This window comes from Glandiceps talaboti, chromosome 6 (genome assembly GCF_964340395.1).
Source record: "Glandiceps talaboti chromosome 6, keGlaTala1.1, whole genome shotgun sequence".
In the NCBI taxonomy this organism is placed as follows: Eukaryota; Metazoa; Hemichordata; class Enteropneusta; family Spengelidae; genus Glandiceps; species Glandiceps talaboti.
This window is the reverse complement of record NC_135554.1, coordinates 17,138,826-17,156,112: the sequence shown is the minus strand read 5'-3', so window position 1 is coordinate 17,156,112 and position 17,287 is coordinate 17,138,826. Positions and strand designations below refer to the sequence as shown.

Genomic DNA, 17,287 nt, shown 5'->3' with positions numbered 1-17,287 from the left:
ATTCCATTGGAAAACACTCATACACAAGGTTTAAACTTCATGAACATTAGCAGAGGTGGGGCATGCCACCTGGCACTGTGGCAGTGGTACCAAAGTACTGGCATGGTGTGGCGTGGCGTGGCATGGCTCTTTTGTGATTACAATCAACCAGCCTCAAACTCAACACATTCTCTTCAAAGTTCAACACACTATACAACACACAGATCCGCAATGCACTGCACTTATGGTAGACTTGACAAGGGAACAATTTTAGAGAAATCTGTAGCAACATCAAATGACCAGTTACATAGTGTAACTATAAACCAAATCAGTACCGAGTCAGTCTACCATAAGACAGGTTTGTACAACTTTCACAAGACACAACTGTTATTTTTGACACAAATAGTTTCTTTTAATATTAAATATTTAACCCAATACATAGGAATGGACACACAGACTTAGATTTGCACAATGGCGTTGGAATTGTCTATCTCTACAATTTTGTCATTTCTTTTGCTACAATTGCAATTAGGTACTGTCGGTGACTGTTCTTGTAGAGGCTGCTCTTCACCATGCAAGGCATGAGCAAAATTCTTCCCAAAATAATACAAATAACAGTAGTCTGCTTCTATGAGAATCAAAATGAAAGAACACTAATAACTCCAGTAAATGGTACATTTTACTCAGAGATATCTACTTCATTCAGGTTTGACACCTCCCCCCCCCCCAAAAAAAAAAAAAAAAAAAATTAAAAAAAAAAATTTACTCATCCTTGATAAAGAATAGAAAGGTTTTACAAATAACCCAAGTTTGATACAAACTGCAGGTATATGATATCCAAAATTTAAATGTCTATCGGTTATCAAGTCCATGCAGAAATGGGCAATATTTCAGGGTCTTTAAAAAGGGCTCTTTTTCAAAAAACAAAAAGGAAATTATAGTTTTATTTCCTGAAGCCAGGAAATACAATCCATATAAGTATTCTTATCATATAACCCCCCCCCCCCTCCTCCCCCCAACAGTACATTATCATAAATAAACCAGACCATGAAGTGGCCCTTTAGTTATATTTGAAAAGCAGTCAGTGGGTAACAACGGTTCATTGAAAAGCCTGTGCAGCTCCTCTCCTATATTTGAATGGGTGCATAGAAGCATCCATTGGGTAACAACGCTTCTTTGAAAAGCCTGTTCAGCTCCTATGTACTGAAACATGTTTAACACAAAAAACGAGATTCTTCAAATTCCATCACATCACTATTTTGCACTCCAAAGTAATATATAGATTCCTGTGTGGTACTGTACAGTCTAGCCACACAATTTAACACAAAACAGTAAGATTCTCATGACAACTTCAGTCCAATTAAACCCTTAATTTTGCTATCTAACCAAAAAATATTTGGCTCTTGGTTGGAATGGATAATATACAATCAGGGTAAGAGTTGGGAAAACACCATTAGCATTTTTGGGTTGTCTTTGTGTGCCACAAATAAATTTCCATAAAATTCATGTTTTTAAAAAAAAAAAAAAATGAAAATAAAACATAAATACGAAATAAAAGACAGTAGCACTGCACTCAACTTAAATCACAAATTTTCAAACTTCCCCATTGTTACAAGTTTCACTGGTTTGACAGGATGCAAAAATTTACCAAACTCTGGCACCATTAAACAGAATTGGACAAACAAAGGCTGGCTTACAAGCATGACCAACTATGTATACTTTATACATTGAAATAACAAAGCAATCTGCTTTCTATACAATAATTTTAAGTTTACACAAACTGTAGAAAATTCACAGTTGAGCAAGTGTGTCAAGACTGGTTTGGAGGTAACTACTTAACTAAAGAAGCAACAAAAGACAGATAAATGTAAAAAATATCCACTTCATCCAATTTCCCATTTGGTATGGTACGTTTTTTTGTCTCCTTTCAGCTTCTTTGAAAAAACACGCAAACACTATGAGTATGAAAACGCTGAGCAAGTCATTGTACGTAAAATGCCACACATTGAAACATCCCCTCCCCCCAAAAGGAAAAGTAACTACAGGTGGTAACTTTGAACATTACAAATAATACCATCATCAATTTCACATCCACTTCAGGTCTATATGTAATTGTACAACAGGCAGGTCACTTTTCTCCCTCTTCATTATTTTTCTTTTTTTACATAACCAAGTTATCTTTTTTGTAGGAATAACTGTTGTGGAAATCTGACAAAAGTAAATGGTTTCTCGGGTCTCTTAGTAAAATTTTGCATAAATACTTCTCAACCCTTATTCACTACAAGTTTCTACTACACACAGCTAACACCTAAATATTACTAAATATGAGTTGCATTTTTTTTCCCCTTTTTGACTTTTAATCCCAATGCTCTAGATTTCTCAATGTGACTATAAAGTTTGGAAAAAATGGCATATTTACAAAGTGAAGGAAAGAAATCACGAGACCCTTGAATGACAAAGTTTTTCATAATTTTTTATGTTCATGTCTCCACAACAGGTTTCCATTTATTTTTGTATTGTTTATATAAACATAACTGTCGTATTTACAGAATTGTTGCTTTAAAATGCAAGCAGAAATAACATCTTTCTGTGATTACCTTGTTTTCGCGTCCGATGTTTTTTTTTTTTTCGTTTGAAATTTTAATTTCAAAGCTCTAAATCTTTAGAACAAAGTCTACCCTCTTTACCCCCTCCCCAAGTCCCCCCCCCCCCCTCCAAACTCAAAAACACTTCCAAGTTTTATCAAACTTCCAGCCAGTGGGTCATTAAAAAAAAATTGTTTGTTTATACGGCACTATACAGCTTTGTTTGGCCCATTTGCTGATAGTTTGAAAAAATAAATATACTGTGTAATGCCCTATTTCAAGGCAAAAGTGGGAGACACTCTCTCCTCTAAATTTTGCTGACTTTTGGAGCAGCCAAATATATTTAGATCTGCTACTGGGGTGACAGTTCAAAACAATCCTAAGTTTTAATACACCCAATTTTAAACAACCTTTCTTATAAATATATCATGATCATTCAGAGGTAATGCAAAAATCAGAGAGGAACCATTTTCACTCAGCATTCACTAAACTACTATCTTTGCTATAAATTACACTACACATGCAACTAAGGAATTACTAATATTTTTTTTGGTAATTTTAGCAAACATTTTTTTTTTTTGGGATTTTTTCAAATTGTTTTTCAAACTTATTTTTTGATCTAGCCTGAATCTCTATGACTTGAGCTTGTTCCTACTTGGCGAACACTTTCTTTTTAATGAACTATACATGAAGCTAGATTTGTAAACTAAGGTAAATATACGAGCACAGGGTAGAATATATATCTATATATATTTATTTACAAAGACTGTACTGAGCTGTCACCCCAGTGTGCCATCTATCTCCCTCATACAAAATCTACGATAGAATGCTAAGATCTTGAAATAACTTCCTGTTAAACGTCTTCTGTGCTAACTACTGTGAGCTGTAGAGGAAAAGAGAGAGAGAAAGAAAACAAAGTAAGACATCTTATCATTTTGAGTTTTACAAAAAATAGTACAATGTGGAAATAAAACCAAGCACTGCAATATGAGAAAAGATTTGTAGCACTGCAATTTTTCTTTGGAAACACTTGATTGATTGGTATACACTTCTTGTTACAGAGTAGAACTATTGATTTAGGGTTATTTGAATTGTCCGCAGCATGAAAAGTATCGGACAAGGATTTTGTATTATGCAAAAAATGTTACTTATTTGTCTATCAAATTTATCAGCATTAAATCCTGTCTCGTGTACCAATTAAAAATGATTGAAGTAAGATCTCATTTTATACATGTGCCAAGTTCAAGCAGTTGAAGACAAAAATGAATGTAGTTGTTAAGACTTACCGGTGGATACGTTCTACCAGGATTATGTTGATATTTTTCTATTGCAAATTGATCTTCTGTAGTTTTTCTATATACAGGGTTATCAAAGTTCATTGAGCGTTTGCTTCTGCTTATGTAGTTCCTGAAACAGATTAGAAACGACAATATTAATATCATCATTTCATACATTCCAATTTGGGGAATGACAAACCTAACTGAAATTCATATGTTCAGAATGGCTAGACATTTGTGTATTTGATAAACAATGTGACAACTATATTTTTGTTATTTCACTCGATAGGTCAATCAACAAACACATAACATAGAAACTTGCATGTACATACAGAGAGACATACATAATTTGATGCTAAATGTTGCCTTACCTCCATAGACAGAATCCAATCACTCCACCAAGACACAACAGAAGGAGAAGTACCCCAAATACGATGCCAACTAAAGTTCCAACAGTAATAGAAGACTTGTGGTCCACAGGGCCTGCCAATACAACTGCTGGTGTTACAGGCACTGGTGTTGTTGTTACAGAGACGTTCATTCCAATTCCCATGTGTGGTGTAATACCTTCAACATCACAAGTATGTCCATCTTCCATAAGTTGACTACCAACAGGACACAGGCAGGAGTACTGTGACGATCTTTCTGATATATGAGGTGCTGCTACACAGATGTGTGAACATTTACCGTTGTCTTCACCACAATAGTTTATTCCTGAAGGAGAACAGAAAAATGACTTAACAATAACTGCATTTGAAAGAATCAATTTGGTAGCAGTTTCTCAAAACAAGCTGTCAACCAATATATCAACAAATCCATAAGCAAGCACCACCCCCAAACATCACGATTAAAATTAAACTTGGTGTTATAATTCTTTACATTGCAAGGTGTTATGTCATTTGCAGTTTACTTACCACTTTCTTGTTTCAGTGCGTGGTACACACGGATGCCCATGGGTGAGTACAATTTGTCAGTAATGGCTTTATTTCCAGCTCCTGTGAATTTGTTGGCACTGTATATTTGCTCAGTTACCCAGTCGGTCCAGTACATGAGGTCACCAAATACAGCCACAGAGAAGGGATGAGGCAGGATAGTAGGTGAAGTGATAATATTGATTCTATTTTCACCATTCAAACCAACACTTCCAAGCAAATGCAGTTTTGCGTCAACCCAATAGATCCGTCTTGAGACATAGTCAATGGAGATTCCGTTAGGCCACTGAATGTCTGAATCCACCAGAGTCTGACGGTGCAATCCATTCATACCTGCCTTTTCAATCTTTGCTGGTTCTCCCCAGTCACTCCAGTACATGAAACTATCAAAGGAAAAAGAAATAGACAACCTATTAGATTTTATGCCTGCTGCTTACAAACTTCAGTTGAAAAATCAATATACTTGTTTTACAATACAAGAAAAATGCAACAAATTGTAGCTGTCCAAGAACAGTTTTTGAACACTTACCCTTCCTTGGGATCCACAACAATAGCTCTTGGTTCATCAAATCCTTCATCAATCAGCACAGTTCTTTGGAAAGCTCCATGTCTTTCTTCTAAATGGGCAACTTCAATAGTATTGGTACCTGTGTCGGTCCAGTAAAGATTCTGGTAGAGCCAGTCAATTGCAATGCCATCTGGGGTGTTCACTTGGTCAATAAGGACTTCTGCTTCAACATTACCACCATCCATTTTAATCCTGAAAAATTGACAGATAGTTCATGTATTGTTACAAAATTGAACATCACGTAAAATACTAACCTTTGGAAAGTTTAACCTTTTTCAGGTGAAGTCAATGTGAAAGACAGTGATCGTGGCAGGCTTAGGGGATATATATACCCTTCTAAAAGTAAGTTTACCATAGTTATTTTACACATTCTCCCCATGGGAAAATGTCATTATCAGAAGGTAAATGCAACAAGGCACTTGTCCACTTTGTAAAACTTTGTGTCTAGAACTAATATTACAAAGCTTTCTTTCTACTAGGATTGTTTTCAGTTGTAGTTTCATACATACCTAAGAATCTTCTCCATTCCAACATCAGTCCAATACAAGTATCCTTGTTGGTAGTCATAGTCTAGTGCAATTGCAGATCGTAGATCACTCACAAGTTCTCTGTATTCCCTGGTCGCAAGGTCAACTTCTCTGATGTCCCTTCTGTTGGCAAACAGCAGCAATGGCTCATGTCCAGCAGCTTTGCATGTACTATGATCACCGTCGAGTTCATAGTGTTCGAGGCAGCCGCATTTAAATCCACCCTTGGTATTGTTACAAATTTGACTGCATGTGCCAGGAATTTGACATTCATCGATGTCTTCACAAGTCTTGCCATCATCTAATAACTTGTAACCATGGTTGCAAGAACAAACATGTCCAATGGGTTTATCTTGGCAAAGATGTGTACAGCCACCATTGTTAGTTCTACACTCATCAATATCTGCAAACAAGATGATAAATTCATCAGTATTCTATAAAAACATTTCTACTTTACTCTTACAAGAAAAGTTATCCTGGCAAGTGTTAGCAATCTTCACAAAGACAGCCAAAAATTTATATGACCTTGGTATGGTAAAGTCATCCAAGATGATGTTATGTTCAAATGATTTGATTTCGGGTGATTTGCAAAATCACTTACCACATTGGCCTTCTCGTGGTTCATCTGACCAATCTCCACAGTCATCCCTAACATCGCAGACTTTAGACAGGTCAATACAATTACCGTTGTCACACTTGAAGCTGGTCCTTGTATCACATGGTGCAGGTGTCGTTGAGCAATCCCATTCATCTGAACCATCTCGACAATCTCTTTCACCATTACACTCTAATATTCCCATGATGCAGTCGCCGTTGTTGCATGTGAACTGATCGTGTTCACATGTATGACGAGCTGTCAAGAAAGTAGACAAGGTACATATTTACTTTGTGAATAAAACAAGCAATTGTCAAGTTTTTGGCACTTTCATGCTTAATTCTGATACTTCAACCTTCAAAAAGAGAGAATTTGTCACTTTGTTTGTAACAGTGTGACCTTTGTACACTAAACAAAAGGAAATGAAATACTTACGACAGTTCAGTTCATCAGATTCATCTTCGCAGTCCTTATCGCCATCACAGTGCCATGAAATATGAATGCATTCTTGATTTGAGCATGTAAATTCCCTAGATGAGCATGGCGATGGGGGGTTTGGAGTGCCACATACTTCTTCACCTTCATCAGAATTATCCAAACAGTCGGAGTCACCATCACAAAGCCACCTGTTGGGGATGCAGTAACTGTTGTTGCACATGTATTCCATGGAGGCACATGTAGGCTCTGGACAGTCTAATTCGTCTGATTTATCTCCGCAATCGTCGTCATGATCACAAACCCACCTTGCTGTGATACATTTACCATTTGTACAGGAGTATTCATCCGAGGCACAAGTTATTTCACCTGTAAATTTGTATACATATCATATCATTAGCCATTTCATTGTAGTGCCAGATCAACAGCTCAAATATTCTTTTAGTAGCAACTTATTCTGTCACTGCTCCTATCCATTTAGGAATAGGTAAAACAGAATTGTTAATTATAATGAATGTATGTATGTATGTATGTATGTATGTATGTATGTATGTATGTATGTATGTATGTATGTATGTATGTATGTATGTATGTATGTATGTACTACTAGTTTAGCAAACACTTACCGCAGTCTTCTTCATCAGCACCATTAGTACAGTCGTTATCGCGGTCACACCTCCATGAAGCTGGGATGCAAACACTACCTTCTCCACAACTGAAATGATCACTTCTACATGTTCTTTCACCTGGAAGAACAATGAAGTCATTTCTTTAGTACTGCAAATCCTTCGATTGTGTCAAATGATCTACACGATTTGGTTGTAAGAGTAAAATTACATGGGTAACTAGATCTCCCCTTAAAGACCACACACACATCAAAATTCATGTAGAACTACACACCGTTAATTTTTCTGCACATATTGTGTCTATACAGGAACAGAAAATGGGTTACTGAAATCAAACACTCAGAGGACAAGTCAAGCACCCTCGCATGTTTCACAAAATTCATTACATGTCATATGTATTTCTCATCTACAGTTGGCTGGGTTAAGATGACTGCAAATTAGAATGAAGAACTGCCTTTATTCAAAAGAGGACAGGATGCTATGCCTGCCAAGACCAAATAAAAGAACATCTGTCGTTTTTGTTTTACAGTAATACTATTGTTCTAGACTTCATTGATTAGTTGGATAAAAAAAACATGTCACAGCAAACATTAAATAAAATAATGCTATCAGAGTTACTTTTGTAAACAAATATCAGTGATTTAGAAATGTTCCAAAAGACCAATAATCTGGGAACGTCCTTCCAGATATTCCTGTTTCCATGAGGATAGGATATTGAAAGTTTTATAACTGTCTAACATGACCCATTATCAATCAATATACCTTCAAGCGCAAGGTATTTATACAATGGCCACATTTTTAATCACCAACCTCTTATAGAAACCAGTTCTGAATGGATTGGCTGTTGAAACTGAGCTATTTCCCCTTGTCAAACTTCCCACCACTTTGGTGTATATAGATATATATAAATATGCATCAAGCATGCAATCATTTGTGCTGACAATATATCTGCCAAAACTCTACTCTTCTACTAAATTTGCAACTCAGTACAACAGTAGCCTTTCATAAACTTCCATGCTATGTGGTGAACCACCCTAAACAAATGAATAACCACCCTAAACAAATGAATAGGTGACATTCCACAAAGGATAACCCTGAACTGATTGAATAGGCACAAAAAGATGAAATTTCCATAGGGAATGTATGGGAAAAAAATCTATTGAACTTCGCTCCTTCCTTGAGCTGGTACAAAGTTAGAATGATCTAGAGTAACGGTGAACAATTTTGGAAGAGAGAGAAATGCTTATATATATACACACACAATATACATCAATTCATCAAAGCAATTATTTCAATAGTAACAGTTGTGATGTCAAAACACTTACGGTACTTTCCTAATGTTTCCACAGTTCAAAATATTACCACCTTACTATTTTGACTTATACTTTGATATAGGTTACATTCAGTCTTGCGTACCAAAACACATCTTGAACTTGACAAGTTGAAATATCATGCAGTCCTTTATCATTTTTTGTAAGCTAGTATGTGATTAACCGCCATAAAACTAAAATTCGGTAAAAGTTGAACCCAGTGTAAAGAAGGTGTGAGCGTGAGAAATTTACTGGTCACTGTGCATTGACATTTGCATAGGAATGCTTGAGGACAATCGCTTGTGTGTTGATATTGAAACTAAGATTTGTATCACTAAACAGGCACTTGTACTGGGCATGCTTTGGCAAGACAATACAGGGTTTGCCCTTTCTCCTATATATATTCACTTGTGACCACCATTAATAGACAATCGTTTACCTCTACAAGTTCTTTACTTGGTACAATGGCATGCAGAGAACATAATAATGGGATCGACAAACTCCACAGTTATTTTTGCTGGCAGTTTTGGAGAAACATTAGCAACTTTTGGCATACACAAGGTCAAACATAGCCATGTACCTTCATTACTCCCCCATTAGTTACAGAAATCAATTGACCCAAGTATTTCTAAAGATATAATAATTGTTATGTCAAACTTATGTAAGATCATGTATTCTCATGATTCTCAGGTTGGAATTAACACCATTATCTAAAAGATAACTAACAACATATACACCACAGATAAATACATTTACTGGTACTTGCACTTCAGCAATTTATAAACAAACTAGTTAGGTCCTTTGAAACATACATAGGTAACAAACTCACTACTAAATTGACAAAGTAAATATTTTGAAGTACCTATCTGTGGTCACCTTCATGTTATTTGTTTGTTGCCTGTGGCAGGCCTCTCACACAAAGATTAATTGGTTATTGTGATTGTTAGAAACTTCCTGATGCCCCCAATAGCAAATTTTGCATATGTAATTGGTGAATCACATGGTGACATAACACATGTCACACCACTGCATAATTACAATTTCACAGCCTTAGGGTCACTGACCAGTTTAATTAATGCAACTGACCATAGTTACATTTTTATAGGTCATTGACCAGTTTAATAAATGTAACTGGCCACAGTTATCTGTACAAACACCAGGGAATGCATTTAGCAGCCTTGATAACTGTCAGTCATTGAACCTATGCTTTGAAAGAGCCACCCCCCCCACCACACACACACACACACACACACACACACACACACACACTTATGTAAGTTGTGGAATTCACTACCCACGATTATGCATCTTAATTATATAGTGAAGTACACTAAGTATACAAACTGTGTTTTGCTCCGATCCTAGCTTGTTCATAGTGCAGCACACTTTGCGAAATTTAATTCAACCTTAATTCTTATACCTGCTATAATTGCAGCATATTATCAAAGGGTAGTTATAGTGTATTTCAAGATTATACACTATTCAATTATTTGTCTTGTATACTTTGCAGCTTGTCACATACATACTTCAAGAGAGAATGGATACTTACGGCACATATTTGCATCTTCATCTGAGCCATCATCGCAATCATTATCACCATCACATTGCCACCTCCTTGGTATGCATTTGTCATTAGTACATTTGAACTCTGTTTCTGCACATGTTCTCCTCGCTAAAAATAAACAAAAAAGATGCACACTTTACTTTCAAACTTCTAAGAAATGTAAAATTGTAATTATTTTGTCAGATTGACTTAAAAACACTAAAAATTTGCAAAAATTCAAGAAAAAATTAAAATTTTAGAAGATTTTGATGAGCTGCTGTTCCTGAAGTAAATCATTCTTCACACATGCTTGTAATTCAAAACACAAAACAATCACAATTTACATAATCCAGCAAGCTGTCCTTCTAATACAGGGCAACAAACTTCTGTAACCGCCCAAATGACACAAGAGAACTCCTGAAATCAGCATGCATTTGGTACACAGAAACAACAAATCAAGTCGGCAGCATGACAATGCAGGGATCACGCCACACTTAAAGTTAATAGCAATACATCATGGCTGAGCCTATTTTGCATATTAATTACCACTGTGGATGTCCTGACACGTAAAACATGCCATACCGAACGTCTAGAAGTGCACACGTCAGACAATAATATTCAGCAAAACCAGACACCAAGTTCAAGTTATCATAATTTGGCTGACAGCCAACATTTGGCTTATTAGTCTCAAACACTTCCCTCTGACAACCCTTTCTGCAACTGTTCTGTGATGACACGGTGTAAAATATGCCTGATATAATTTAGCAGGTAGCTATCTGAGTCTCCAAATACTACATTAATAAACAATGTTATATTTACTGTCTACATGTTTCAATATATTATCATATTTGTTCTGCACGTGAAGACACTTTAGGTAGTATTTAGTTATCTTATCCCCTCCCTGCTACATTCAGCTTTTGCAAGTTGCATAACACATTAAAATTTAACCCTGGTTCAGACACAACATAACATTTCTCAAACAAGGTTATTTGGCCCAATGACAGACAAGAACTGATGACTCTACCCATAATTTATAACCACCATAGTCAGGATTCCTGGACATAACATCAGCCGATGAGAAACACCCCTCATTATGAATGGCCTGATAGATCGTCAACCAATCAAAATTGAATCACCTTCTAGTGACCTTCAGCGTGTTGTTAGACAGACTCCCAGAGATGTTTTTCCTATACTTGTATGCTAATACTGTTGTACACTTTTGAAGGACTTATTTAATAGTCCTCTGGGTTTTTTTTCTGTTCAATTTGTTTCTTGTCCACCTCCCGAGAATGAAGCTAAAATGTGATTATTTTTGCAGATTTCCCAATTCTTATCTGGAATATGGGGAAACAGACTTTGTATGAATCTGTTAATATTAAATTTGTATCTAAGAAATGACCTCTGGCAAATACGAAAATATTGAAAACACAACATCACTATAACCTTTCCTTGAATCCACAACATAAACAAACAGCTGATCTTTGCCTAATCCCCAAATAAAAATCAGTTTCACACTTCAGTATTGTCCCACCCACTTCATCTGTATTAAGGTCTCAGAAGTGTTGCATTGTAATTACCCCTAAAAATACCCCCACAAGTTGAAACAAAAGAAATGTCTCAGAAGGTGGCAATGAGCTAGGAAAGGTGTGAATGTCTATAATATGCAGTATAGATCAAAATGCATGTATTAGCTAGGGATGCGTTTTCACTCAAGTTGACCACACAGGCAGTCATGATATCTTTATCTCGAAGTGTGAAACCACATTTGGCACCACATTTCACCCACAACTCAAATCTATGAAGAGCGACAAAAAGGCATTACTTAATCCATTAGACTTGGGCATTTTCCTCACCTCATTGCTAAGTAGCTTGTGTGTGATATTTCCAATTCACTGCCTATGGGGGCATGATACAAATTTCTATTTCTACGTACTTCTTAATTATGCAAAAACATCAAGGGGTGGCAAATGAAGTCCTTATTTTGACATTGATCACGCTTCCTTGTAACTGAAGGCATATTTTGATTTCTCAGACTATGAAGCCATGGTACTTCCATGAGAAATGTACCCAGCTCAGCTGATTTTGTTGATCACCCGAGGCTCAAGTGTTTTTGCAATCTTCCTGTCTATTCTCAAATGTTACTTGCATGCTAAATACAGTATGGTGTGATGTTCTCACCGGACACACTTCAGCGACATGTTTACACAGCATATTATTTATATTGTTGTAGCATTGTTATGTCAAATTTATTACTGTACAGAAACCCCGCCTCTTTTTAATATATATAATTTTGGAAATCACGCTATGTCTGATCATGATCATACACCCATTTTCCTTGCACGACTGCATTTTCCTTACAAATAAAATATATTTGTTCAAATTTTTCATTTTCATAAAACCTAATTTTACTTTTGGCAATAGTAATAACTGAAAAAAAAATTGATTTCGATAAAGTGTACCATGATGAAGACACCCACCAGAGTCATGAATATATAATACATAGAACAGTTGCATTGGCAGTTTGAAATTGCAATGATTCTATTTTCTAGTACATGCGGCGATGCCATCATCAAACATGGAAACATTGGTGTTTCAACAGGACATCTTTGATGTATAAATGGAACCACTGTCTGTGTAATGTATGACTTCACATGTCCTTGACCCCTATTGCGCATATTTTAACTTTACAATGGAAGGTACATATCACGCCTAACAGCGCTGAAACACTTAATTTACACTCTTGTAAAAGAGTGAAATGCAACGATTTCATAACAGACTTAGATACTTTAACTCTACAAGTAGCATACCACTGTGACTGCTAACACACTGAAAGCCAACATGAGAACAGTTTCAAATTCAATGCATAAGAAAAATGGACATTTTTTAGTGTCACAGGTAGACTAATTTGCTAAGTACACACCTCTACTTGGGTTCACCATCAAAACCAAGGCCAAGATGCTGATCAGATAAATCCGAGTCATCATGGATCAAGTCAAAATATGGTTACAAGGACAATCAAAACCCCTTGACGACGACAAAAAGCTGCTTCAGTTCCTTCAAAGATGTCCACCCTAATGATTGTGTTAGGGTCAAGGGTCAGGAAAAATCATGTGATCCTCTGCTTATTTATTTCACTGGAGGAAACAAACCACAACTACAACTACAACCATGGCACACCTTGTGTAATAAGTTACCACAATATACACAACATATCTAACACAACTTTTGCTTGGCTATTTACCTTGAAAGCCATAGATCTCAGAAATTATGCCAAGGCCCTTTTTTAAAAAGACAACTGCAAATCCAACAGGATGTGGTCTCTGCATGTCAACAATAGAGTCATTATTCAAGATACTTTCATCCAAACACCAAACAGTACAAACATTAAGCTTATGTACCAATGTACTAAGTAGGAAGTTAGTTATCTCTTCTGATATGCACGACATGGGGACACAAAAATTAAACTGACCACCAGCATTGACTGCCCTTGAAGAAAAATGTGGGCCACACCTACAACATAAAATATCCCTACAGTGATGTCCTTGGTTTATTACCAAAATAAGCAAATCAGATCACATTAATAGGAAAGATAGTATGCAGAAGTACAGACAGTGACTACAGCCATAAAACTATTTTTTAAAAATCACTTTTCACCACAAGTGAAATTACAAATTTATCATGTGGGAAAATTCAGAGGATCAAAATATTTCTTTGATTTGCATAAGTTGCATTTTCAGTTAGAGATGAAAATAACTACATTCAATGAGACAAAAAAAAGGGAGTGAAAAATTTATTTTTAAAAAAATCTTCTTTTTTTCTCATCCTTAGTTTTAGGAAGGGCTTGAAACCAAAAAATGTGTGCCATGTAGCATGTATCCATGTAGTACTACACAGCTTAATTATTCATTCTGATGATTCACCCGACAACATCTTATTGATTTGGTGAATGTTTGTAAACATGCTTCTATACTGTCTATTTTTATACAACTTATTCATGAGTTATTACATCATGCCTTGTCTTTCCATTCCATTTATTATTTTAACTCACTTTTTCTACATCAATGTAACTAATTCTGAATTTGCTCATTATAGCTAGTGCTAAAACAAAGTGATTTCACCCTTGGTTGAGAAAGCAACAATTCTAAATTGTAATGTAACATCTTATCCCCACGAAACGTATGTAATATGCACCAAGTTGTCTGATATGTTCTCTGTTGCCGACTCATCACTTGGCAATGTGCCAGGATGACACATCCTTCACAATAAAGGACAAGTTTAATTGAACATTTGGATTTTTCGTTTTGATGTTCACAGTATACAAATGTCACAAGCTAAGCTTGTAAATATTATCACCATTATTCTACTATTGTTAGTTTCTTGGTGAAATAAAATACACAGCAAACGAGAGTTGGTGTGTATCAACGTTTGTTTTCATTATTGGTAGGCGTACCACAACCTCTCCTTGCTCACGAGATAATTATGCTAAGTACTGTACTGCCATAGGACGAAAATAATCATGTGGTACCTCGTGCGTTTGAAACAGGCCAATCAGCAAGGTAGTATCTGTTGACACCCGATATGACGTAAAGACGATGGGCAGGCAGTGGGTGTGTGACGTCTTGCGAGGTCAAACAACCAATCATATTTCAAAACCGGCCTGACGTCAATAGGCCGGCTGTCAATCACAACCGGTACATGGCGGTCGCGACCAAAACATTAGAAAATTACCGCGTCATAGTATGTAGTCATGTACTACACACCCAATTTTCGAGAAAAACCTATCCCAAATGCCATTCGAAAACTCACAAACACACAAAATATGCTGTTGACTTGTCAAATGTAGAATTTGTAGGAAAAAGAATTTCCATATCGTCATTTACAACAAGATTGTGAAAACACTTTCACTTACTACTCAAAATTTAAAAAAAATACTATCCACAACAAACCTTCGTAATATTACATCTTGGAATCAAGATCATCGACAGCGTGTAGGTTTATTAACTACTTAAACAACATTATTCACTGACTGACTGACTGTCTGTCTGTCCAACTAAACTATCCTTGGAAAGTGTTCAGGAAAATCTAACACCGGTTTGAATTTTCACAACACCGGTAACATCATGGTCGAACATGTAATGTGATACGCGTGATCCACCGGGAACATGAACTGAATGATCAAGCCTTGGGTGTATCCACTCTTATTTTTTAACTACATTCACAACTTTTAGTGAACTTCAGATCATAGTAGCATTGGATTGGCCATCGATCACTAACACTTTCAGAAACCAAGCCAACAGCCAACATAGAATAAAAAATGCGTGGTGGCAGTCGACGTGGCTGAAAGGTATGGCGTGAATGTTGAAGCAAAGTCAACTGTAATCACACGACATGGTAAAAAGATATACAACTTCAAGATAAATATATTGGCACTTACGGCAGCTATCTTCGTCAGAATTGTCTTGGCAGTCGTCATCATCGTCGCATTTCCATGACTGGGGAATACATCTACCGTTATTACACTCAAAAAGTTCGCTGTCACACTCGGCTGTAAAACAAATTATTTATGTAAATAAAATGGGAAAACTGGGTAATATTTCTTTCTTTTTTCTGATCACATTTCTGGAATATTGAGCGGATCATAAACTGCATAGAAACGATTCCTGGAGAACACCGTACAATAAGAGCTAAATAAAACACAATACCGGTTGGTGTTTGGAGGCCAAGCAACACGCCATGAATAACACACAAAACGTGCTCCATTTTACAATGTACATGGTTTACAAAACCCAGACAGTCCCAGACACTTCCATTTCCCTCACAAAATTAGCAGTGGAAACAAATTCACATCGTGATATCTACTTCTTGTGTTACTTTTGAAGTAATTGAAACATAATTCGTTGACTGTTGCTTCATAAAGTCGTCAAAATAAGGTGCTCCATAAGCCAGTCTGCTTGACGAGCAAACGACATGGCCGGCATACAGTCTGCATACATGTACAACAACCCTCACGAAAAGGACTCTCACTTCGCCACTCACCTTGAGCTTGATGTATCCTAAAAAATATGACTAGAAAACACAAAAGTGTGGTAATCCGTGGACTTGGAGCCATATATAATTTGTTCCTGAATCAGAATCCGTAATATATCCAAGAAATCTTGTTTAAAAAAACGTCGTAACTGAGAGTAGAGTACACACTACACGTATCGTAACTGTCCTCTGTGTCGTTCTGAACTGTTGTTATGCCTGATGCTTGTATACCGGTTGGCGCGAAAGGTACTGGGAATGGGTGTCTTGAAACTGACACTACTGGAATGGCAACGAATAAAATAGTGCGCACACTGTGCCAATTTCTTCCAAAGATAATATTTCCCGATACCCCGCTGATAGTAAATATTCGAAAGTAAGATTTTTTGATTTCTCTTATATAAATGGGATTTTTAAAAATAAAACAGGTGTGATTATTTCCCCCAAAAAATAATTTACGACTGTTACAGAAGAGGGAGTAATGCCATTATGTAGAACGGCAGTAAACAGACTATCATAACACTCCCACGGATATGTTTAGAAGACAATTTTGCTTAAAATACGAATAGAAAAACGTGGAATTATTGGTCAAGATCAAATAATTGAAAACAAAATGAAAAATGAAGTCTACGGATTTGGCTAGAGTAAAATATGAGATAGATTAGGTGGAAAACTATTTTTGCATGAATATTTCCATTCATTTTCAGTCATCGCTCGGTCGTAGTAAACTCGCGGATTGATATTCTGCACGTGACTCCGCCCAAGAAGGTTATGCGTACGCAGTGTGACGACTTACCTAACACACTAATATTGACAATTTTCAAGCATAAAGATTGAAGAAAAGCATTTGCGAAAATCTAAAAATCGTCATATATGCCAATTTTAA

At 36.3% G+C, this 17,287-nt stretch overlaps 1 protein-coding gene across 1 annotated transcript; it reads right to left on the bottom strand.

Annotated features, from left to right (window-relative positions):
• Nucleotides 1-366: 366 nt before the first annotated feature.
• LOC144436614 (very low-density lipoprotein receptor-like) lies at nucleotides 367-17,056 on the bottom strand. The gene is made up of 12 exons (XM_078125438.1): nucleotides 16,414-17,056; nucleotides 15,812-15,922; nucleotides 10,384-10,506; nucleotides 7,525-7,644; nucleotides 6,899-7,267; nucleotides 6,470-6,721; nucleotides 5,851-6,271; nucleotides 5,303-5,533; nucleotides 4,756-5,156; nucleotides 4,213-4,555; nucleotides 3,851-3,971; nucleotides 367-3,447 (listed from the first exon to the last, which is right to left on the bottom strand). Exons 1-12 carry the CDS (start codon nucleotides 16,484-16,486, stop codon nucleotides 3,418-3,420), a joined length of 2,595 nt encoding a protein of 864 aa, XP_077981564.1. The 5' UTR covers nucleotides 16,487-17,056; the 3' UTR covers nucleotides 367-3,417.
• Between the last annotated feature and the right edge of the window lie 231 nt (nucleotides 17,057-17,287).